We start from the raw sequence: 9,204 nt of genomic DNA on the forward strand, positions 1-9,204 counted from the left end.
AGGGGCTTCTTTCTTTTCGCATCCTCAAAACAGCTCAGTGAAACTACTACAAGTATAAGAAAAATCTTTTGATTCTATAGAGCCGCAACTCAAGAGGTCCAAACTCACCTTCTAATCAATCTTACCCCTTAATTCGCAGAGACTTTTTTTACCAGAAACAGCAAGAAACTTGCTTCTTGGTTAATAACTTTTCACTGACCAGGAATGGAAAGGAGCCTGAAAATATTTTAAGAGCTGCTCAAAGGAAAAGACTAACATTGCAAACAACTTTAATTTCCGGCATTCAACTGAAAACCGCCTTAGGGGGCCGTTATTGTCTATGGAAGCTGAGTGGCATCTGTTGAAATCCTTGGCATTAGAAAATAGAATTTAAACCAGTTCAGTTTTATACTGTAAAGTAACAATTATGACTGTTTGAGCTATACCTGCCAGAATTCTTAGAACTGAGCTTTTGGTTCTCAGCAACCAATCAACACATTTTCTTGCTAGTGCTCTGAGATGATCTGGGAGAACTCTAAAACGATACGAGGAGAAAAGGTGGTGTCTAATAAATATCTAAAATAAAATATAAGTTAGGTAGCCACAAGTGGTGGCATCAGTGTGAACCAGCATCCTTCAAAAAGGGAAGCCTCTGTGGACCCCAGGGGTCCCTGGTCCCAGGCCTTAGTGCTGGTATTGCTCTATGGGTGACGACAAAGGGAACATATCAAAGCTAGTTTCCCTTTAAGGATTTGGGGAGGGGGGAAAATCTATTCTGGCTGTATTCTAAGTTTGAACATAGATTGGATAGACAATGCTGAGGGTGTACTTACTTGTATCGAGTTGGTTTTGCATGGAGATGTCACGGACATCCCTCTCTGCATTCCATCCCCTTTTGACTTCATTATTTACAATTATTCTCTGTGCCAATGTACCAATATATCTGCTAACTAAGGATACTTTTTATGCATCTGATGAAGTGGGCTTTGATTAACAAAAGCTTCTGCCATAATTTGTCTGTAGTCTTTCAGATGCTGCAATATTCCTTTTATTTTTGATTCAGCAAGTAAACAGTGGCTCCCCTTCTCGAGTATGCTTATCTGGGCTCTTGTTCTAAGAACAGGGCAGTTGCGCTACGTTTATATTTTTAGGTACTCACCAGCTGAATCCTGGCCTTTGCAGCCCAGCGCTGAAGGGCGGCAGGTGGGAGGAGGGCATGGCAACAAAAACCACCCAACACAAGCAGCTAGAGAAAAGAAGGCCATAACTTTATTGAATTACAGCTGAAAGGAGCATTGGCGAAGCATAGGGGTCAGATCCCAAGCATCGACTGGCCCACTTGCCAGTCGATGACCACCTATCCCCTCAGACCCCAGCTGAGGGGGAGGGAACGAAGGAGTGGCAGGCCGTGGGATATCACATGGGTGTACTCCCCTGTGAGAATCCCCCGCCACCTGGGAGTGAGTCTGCCCTGGCAGCCCCCGAGCTGGGCATGCACCTCCACGACTCACCCCAAGATTCCTTATGGGACTCCTCTTAATGGGGAGATAGAGCACGCAGCCCCCATCTCCCCCAAAGAGATCTGATCCTAATGCAAAAAATGCCACAGGAGCCACAAAACTTTTGCCAGCTGGCTCCAAATGATGGGAGGCAGGCAACCCTGATTGGCCAGCTGGGAATTTGAATTTAATTGGGCCATGGGCCCAGACATGGGAGCCACCACACCTCGTGCCCTGCTGCCACCCCGCAGGCAGCAAATCTGGCCACCCAGGTGAGTCTGGGGACCATTACTTCTGGAAGAACTAGTTATTCATGTTCATCTTCCTTCTCTAAGTTTTTTGGAAAAGCTTGCAATAGTACTTTTTCAGAATGGCAAAAAAGTATAAGACCTTGGTGAACATTGTTGGTGAAGATGGAAACTGATGGGAATGTGAAGAGCAATGCTGAAATGTCTGAGAAACTAGAAATATCAGACTTGCTACTATCTGTTTGTCATTAGCAGCCATGAAGAGACACCCCCCTCCCCATTCTCATACCCGTACTGAAAGTATTAAGTCTGATAAAGATCTGTGTAGAATCTAGAATAGGAGATGTATGAAATAATTTTATAGAAGACCAAACATCATCTTTTGATCACTTGACCCGTGTGGGTTGTTGGTAGCAAAAATGATGTGAACCGTTCCCTAGTTATCTGGATATTTTGTTTCCATCTTCCAAACTCTTATTATACAATAATAGTTGCTAGCTAGGACTAAGATCCAAGAAACTTCATAAAGTTTGACCGTAACTAGTATGTGTTTGTATTTTTAAAGATGTTTACTTTGGGTCATTTTTCTTCCTATCCATCAAATAAAACATGGTTTTGAGAGAGAGAAAAGTATGATGAATTAGGCCAGGTTCCATAGATTTTGATGGCAAGTGTATCTAGAATAGGTGTGTTTTGGACTGTAGTGTTCCCACCAACTGGATCCTAGGCTGGGGTTGTCAGTTTAAGTGGGGCAATTCGGTGAACCTGATTCACACTTATACTGGACAAGAGACAGTTGTTTGTAGACAAGAAGGTCAGCCACCTCCCTACCCTTCTATCTTGCAAGATGGTTTGCAAGTTTTACTTCTCTTTGATCGTCGTGTGTTTGGTATGAACGTACAGAAGTTCTAAGTCAGTCCTCAGAAATACATGGAAGATATAAATGTGTATTGGAAATGGGTCAGGATTAAAGGTCTTGCCTCATTGCATCTGTTAACTTGTGAGTACCCTTCATGTTGAGTTTATAACCTTCTTCCCCCCCCCCCCCGCTTTCCTCTCTGTTGTGTGGTTGGGATGCAACCTTTGTTGCCAGATTTGGTAATTTACCCTGCCACTAAGAACACCTGAATGTGCCTTTTTTTGTGTGTTCTTTCTGCCTTTTAATTCCAAAAAGTGCCTTATCAGACAAAGAAATTTCTACTTTAATTATTTTTGTTTTGGAATTGCAGATAATTTTAAAGCAAGAGCCTCATGCCAATCTCCTCCTCCCCACCTTTTTTTTTTGCAGTGCGGCTTATCAGGTTCCTGTAGAGATACAGCCCTTCACAGGACCTTTGATTCTGTTCACAGGAATAGCCAGGGCTGGAGTCTCATGTCTCTCTATAACCTTTGCCTGGTTCGACCTGAGCAGTATTTACCATGGTGTCAAAAATTAAAATCCTAGAGAAAGAAGCAACAGTGCTGATTGGGGACATCACGGGGGGAAATAACATTAATTAATCCTATAAAGAAGTGAGAAAATAGTCCCACCTCCAGCTTCAGCATGGTGGGATGGGCTTTCTTCTACCATGCTCAGCCACCTCATCTTCTCCTTTTCCGTGACAGATCTGGCTGAGGTTTTACGCCCTGTTCCCAGCAGAGAGACCTCCTTGAGACAGAATATGGCAGAGGGCCACTGATGGCGCTTGTCTGTTTTGTCTTTCTAGAAAACGTCCATCTCCAACCCGGAACGGTGCTGCACCTGAGAGGCTCGAAGCTCTGAAATACCAGCGGATAAAGAAGCCCAAAAAGCCATCCAAGGGCTCCTCGAAATCCAAAAAACAGATCAGTGAGTGCGAGGAACATGAGACCCCTGTCTAATCTACCCCTGCCTGTATCCCCTTTGGGCCTGGCACAATACTCATTGAAGTCAATGACTTGGAATGGGAATTGATTCTGCCTTTTGGCTCAGAGGTCGCTACTCTCTCTGAATATTGATCTGTGCGAGAGGTCACCTGTTCCTTGAATCTTCAGAGGTGAAAGATCCACTTGCTAGTTTTTTTCCTTAGGACATTTGTCTCCCTAGAGACAGTTTATAGCTCCTTCCCCTAACCCCAATCTCTGTACTGCCCCTAAACTAATATTTCCCACCGTTCTAGTATCAGACTTAAGTTCAGCCCCCTTCTTCTCTCTCCTCCCATCTACCCCAGTTCCTCAAGCTCTCCTAATTCCTCCTCCTCTTTTTTCCCCCCTCTTGATTTATGTCTTTTATTCAGATTAAATCTGGGCTAAGGTTCATTCATTCTCACAGAAATCCCATGAATTACATCTTCCTCCATGTTCTCCTTTACTGCATAGAGCAACCTTCCTGTATTGAGGCTTTTGTGTTATTGTTCCTGCACCAAAAACTTTTCATCTGCTAAAATGATGACTGTACATTGGTAATATATGGAGCATTTTTTTTTTGGTTGTGTGCTGTTGGCTTTTCAAAAAATGCCCATGTTTCTGTTTAGGATGCCTGGACAAAGCCTTAATTATCCTTTCCTTCTGTTCTGTTTCCAACCAGATGGTTCTGCTTCCCAGGTTCAGCAACATCCTAACTCTCAGGTACTGTGGCCCGATGAAGCTGTCTGTCTCCGGAAGAAGAAGCGTCACCCTCGCCAGGACCCCTTTGCCCGCCTCTCAGCGCTGAAGGATGACCTGTGCCACAGGCAGGTTCCCGAGGATCAGACAGCCATTCTCAACAGTGTGGACCATGACGATTCCAGTGGGCATGCCACCTTACTTTAGAGTAGCACCAGCCAGAGAAGGGACAAGGAGAAAGTGGGGAAGGGGTGCAAAGATCACATGGCCAGCAGAGTCTGTAGTGGAAAGGCAGGTGGAGAAGGTGCTGAAGCACAGGTGTGTGGTTAATGCCACATAACGATGCATGGAATCCTCGTGTGGGATTCGTTCAAGGGAAAACCCAAGCATCTCGTCTTCAGCCACTGCAGGGTGGGGAGGGAGTTTCCATCTTCCTACAGCATCTTCGGTTACAATGCAATCCACGTGGTTAGGAAATACCCTTTTTGGAAAGAGGAAAGAGGAAATGACAAGAGGGAAGATATCCCAGTTTAATTAATCTTGTTCACTTTGTTTGGAACTCCTGCAGAGGACTGGACAAAGTAAGAGCTTGGAGCATGGCATTTGAAGGCAGAGAGAGAGAGAGAGAGAGAGAGAGAGAGAGAGAGCGCTTGAAAATAACCACCTATTTAAGAATTGAGTGAGCCTCGAATCCTCTTCTCTGTGCTGTAGCTGCTGTTTTACGTGTACTGGAAAGGGGATGAGATTTTACAACCTTGATTCCAAACTTATATATAGATTTTTTTTAAAGAAACATCATAGATGCAGGATACAATGTGTATTTATACAGTGTGTGTTCACTTTAGGTAGAAAACACTGCGGGATGGGTGGGAGAAAACAAGCTAGCCTGAATTCAGGAAACAGGTTGAGATACCATAAGATGCAATTAAGTGTCAAAGATTCCAAGCTGCAACCCAGGACCCAATGAATCTGATAATTTAGTCAAGTGTTGCAAAAATTATAACAGAAAAACTTACCAGCACAAAACAAATTCTCTGTGTCTCAACTGTCACACCTTTTTGATGTCTAAATATTCTGAGTGGGAAATTACAAATTATAGTTTACTTTCTTATCTGTCAAATGAAGACCTAGAATTAGTGTGTGTATTGTATTTTGCACAGTTGAATCAACATACACGAGAATTTACGTGAAAGACTGGAAAGGTGGTGACTGTAAAACACCAGGTTTCTGCACCCTCCGATAGTACTTTCTGGCAAATTGTAGGTTTAGATTGGCTAATTTTTAAGATGATCATCTCGGTAGGGTAGTATCTGTGCTGTACTATGCTATGAAAAAATTTTAGTCTTTGTACTACAAAACCTCACTACATCCGGGCCCTTGTATCCACATGATCATTGCTGAGATGTGAGGAGAAGCTGTTTTGCTGTTCTGCATAGGTGTTGACTAGTCACGTTTCTGCTGTGATTTCTGTGGCTCCCGCTCTTCCGTTTCCCCACCCACGTCCATACTAATCAGGCCTGAGCTACAGTCGCTGCAGGAGGTGGTAGATTTCCTGCGGTGGTCAGGTGGACTGTATCGCTACTGACTGAAGCATGTGGGGAACCCCCCCCTTTTTTTAAAATCTTCATTTATACATTTAAAAAAATCCACAAGGTGAAACATAGCTCAGAATGAGGAGGACAAAAATAGAATCTCCCTGGTGTGCTAGATTTTTATTTTTTTCTCGTGGAAAGGATTGTTTTTTGGAATGATGGGGCAGTTAAAAATAGCGTCCCCCAACTGTGATGGGAAGGGGGACACAGCTCACTATGCCTCCTCTGGATTCTGTCTGCAGGCAGTGCCCCAGTCCTGATTTGAATGTGGTACAGGCCACGGCAGACACATTGGTCTGTGGGGTTTGCACGTGTACAGCGTCTTGTTTAAACTGGCCTGCCGTCCGTTCAAAGAGGCAAGGTGCAGTTTAAGTGCCAAGCCTCACGTGGGAGGGTTTTTGCCTCACCCAGCATCATGTTTAAATCAAACCACAGTGCTGACCAATGGCAAATATTGCAGCAGTCCCCAATCTCAGTGAGAAAGGTGGACTATAACATAAATATAAAAATAAAATCTTGCATTTCTGAGATCATAACTTGTTTCCAATAGCAAGTTGAAACCAAATTCCATTTTTCTGCCCTGCGCTTGTGTGCACCTCAATGACTCACTTTGCTTTTGATCTGCTTAGCTTCTTAAAAGTCCAGACCAGCGGTCTTTCTTCCTTCATTGCATTTCTTGATTTGTTTCTCACTGACTTAGAATAAGTAATCTTTGCCCCTCCAACAACTTATATGCACTTTGTCCTTCCAAAAGAGGGGCTCCGATTAATTATTCTTAATAGTGCAATTGCACCCATGTAGCACCCACTCATAGATGAGACAAGGGGTGGGGGTGGGGGCTGACATGGTACTGTGAAATAGCTGATATCTGAGTTCATAAACTAGCTAACTTTGCAGCTTCTGCTATTTCAGGCCTGCACAACTTGTGACCATGAAGCTCAAGTTGGCTCACCCATGATAGGTGTCAGTCCCTGGGAATTCAGTTAAATCTCATCTTTCAGTTGCCAGTTTTCCAACTGAAAAGCTAGGAAGGAGTATCCAGAACTTGGCAGGCTACAGTACAGGGCTAGCAAGCTGCATTTGGTCTTGACTGCTTACAAGTTGTTGAGCAAGACTATGCTAATGAAACTGATAGATGAAATGAGCAGGGTGCCAACGTGAATGGGTGTAATGGTGAAATGAATTTTTTCATCACAGATACACATCTATATAAGAGTTACTTTTTGCACAGACATAGGCTTACTCATTGGATGGATTTTTTAAAATTAAATACATCTTGACACGCCCCCTCCACCCCAGCTGCTTGCAATGGAGCATGGGGGCAACTGTATGGGAAAGAGGACCCTGAAGTGTCCCTGGGCACATATGATTCTTTGTATGTTTCTATGAATCCTGGCCTATGGTAACAGATGAGATGTAGGACAAGGAACTTGCAAGGTTGGGACAGCATTCGGGTGTACCTGCACTACAATTTTAAGCTTGGTTTAATAGTCCTTCCACCTTTTCTGGGCATTGTAGTTCTGTGCATGGTGCTAGGCTTCTCTGCCACCCTTACTAAACTCCACAATCTCCAGGATTCTTTGGTAGAAACTATGGTTGAATCAAAGGTACATTTCCACTAACAGAGAGACATTCCATGTTCAAAAGACTTCTTCCGCTCACTGGAGTGTACCTTTTTGGATCTGATCCAGAGACAACTGATCTAAGTTTTTAATATACTTATATACTTAGTCTTTTGTCCGGGCAATTCACATAAAAGCTTGTAATTATGAAACTTTGTGGAAACAAGGTGAAAGTAGAGCAGAAGGATGAGTTTGATAAACTTCTCCTTCTTGTGTGCTAGTTAGGTCATTCCTGCTGCGATGGATACTTTTAATGTAACCAACCTACCACAATTGTGCAGAGCACCAGTGTCCTCTGTTTGTTAGTAGCATTACTGTTTCCATATCCCTATGCCTTCTTTCCCAGTTTTGGGCACTCAGATAAAAGCTCTCCCTTTTCAAGGCTTTATAAAATGACGGCTGTGACCTAATGACATGGGTGCAAGATCAGATGTGCTTGTGCCAGGATATGTAGATTTGCTTTGCTTTTCCTCGCTCTGCTCATGCTCTTGCTGTGTGGCCTTGGGAATGCTGTTTGTATGCCCTGTGCCTCTGAGTTCTCCAACTGTAAAATAGGGATAGCAGTGCTTAAGCATTTTGGAGAATCATTTAAAGTCAATCAATGAAAGCTGCAAACCAGGTGATTATTAGCAGCAAGATATCCTATTAAAAATATTAATTTCTCTCTCAGAGAGGAGAGGCAGATGTCACACCCAGGCTGTTCCTTCTATATCGGGACACACTGCTCAATTCTTTGTATGTAGAACTCAAAAGTTCCACAGACCTCAATGGAACTTGCTTCCAAGGCAGCATGCTTACAATTTGCAGCCTCCGCATGCCAGTTTTTCATTTAAGGACATTTTTGTAGCAGTACTTCATTCATGGGATAGTATGCACTTTATACACTCGAGCTCCATCCTGTGTTTCCCAAGTCTTGTGTTATCCATTTGAAATACAGAGGCCTGGCCCCTTTTGCCTCGTTTGTATAGTCTACAGATACTTTCAGTGTTTGAAGTTTCCTTATACTGAGACAACTGGTTGGTCCATCTAATCAATGCTGTCTATTCAGACTGGCAGCAGCTTTCAAGGTCTCAAAGAGAGAAAAGTCTTTCCCAGCTCAGCTACCCAGAATCCTCAGGTTTGAATCCGGGAGCCCACAGAGATCTTCAGGTGCATTTAGAAACACAGCAAACAAAATAAGCAAGGTGTTTTTAACACGTCAAGCCTCTGTCACTCCATGGAGCCTTCCGTGAGCTTTTTGAGTGATCTTTGTCAGTGTAGAGGAGAAAGTAGGCCCTATTCTGCCAGTGTGCTCTCTTTGTGCACCTTACCAAGTGATTGGGAGAGGGAAATGTCCATAGGCCTCTTTTCTAGAAATCTCAGAATCAAATTATTTACTGAAATCTCAAGTTTTATCTTCTCATGTTTCTTCCAGGTTGTAATAACTCGGGGGGGGGGGGTGGATGGGGGGAGAACCGGGGGGGGGGGTGATTAGCTTTATTTGGCATTTGGAAGCATGAAAGGGAAAAAAAACCCACTGAGCACTTTCATTCTCTCATGTCTTAGGCCTAAATGGGGTTGTATACCACGTTGGAGACGGCAGAAACTTCCCTTGGGAACTTCCTCATGCAAAGTGTCATGGAGATATAATTACTTTCCATGTCTGTAACTTGTTTTCTCTTCTGTGAACTCATTATGCCAAGGGGGAAATGTAGTGATTGCT

The 9,204-nt window shown here is 43.5% G+C and overlaps 1 protein-coding gene across 1 annotated transcript in view; it reads left to right on the forward strand.

Moving 5' to 3' along the window:
* The window catches only part of IGSF9B (immunoglobulin superfamily member 9B), a 117,868-nt gene extending 113,373 nt beyond the window's left edge, over positions 1–4,495 (forward strand). Inside the window, exons 19-20 of the mRNA XM_054998006.1 lie at positions 3,433–3,554; positions 4,272–4,495. Coding sequence (XP_054853981.1) covers positions 3,433–3,554; positions 4,272–4,495 — 346 coding nt within the window. The remainder of the gene's footprint in view (positions 1–3,432; positions 3,555–4,271) is intronic.
* Positions 4,496–9,204: the final 4,709 nt, after the last annotated feature.

Source organism: Eublepharis macularius, chromosome 14, assembly GCF_028583425.1.
Source record: "Eublepharis macularius isolate TG4126 chromosome 14, MPM_Emac_v1.0, whole genome shotgun sequence".
NCBI classification, from domain to species: domain Eukaryota; kingdom Metazoa; phylum Chordata; class Lepidosauria; order Squamata; family Eublepharidae; genus Eublepharis; species Eublepharis macularius.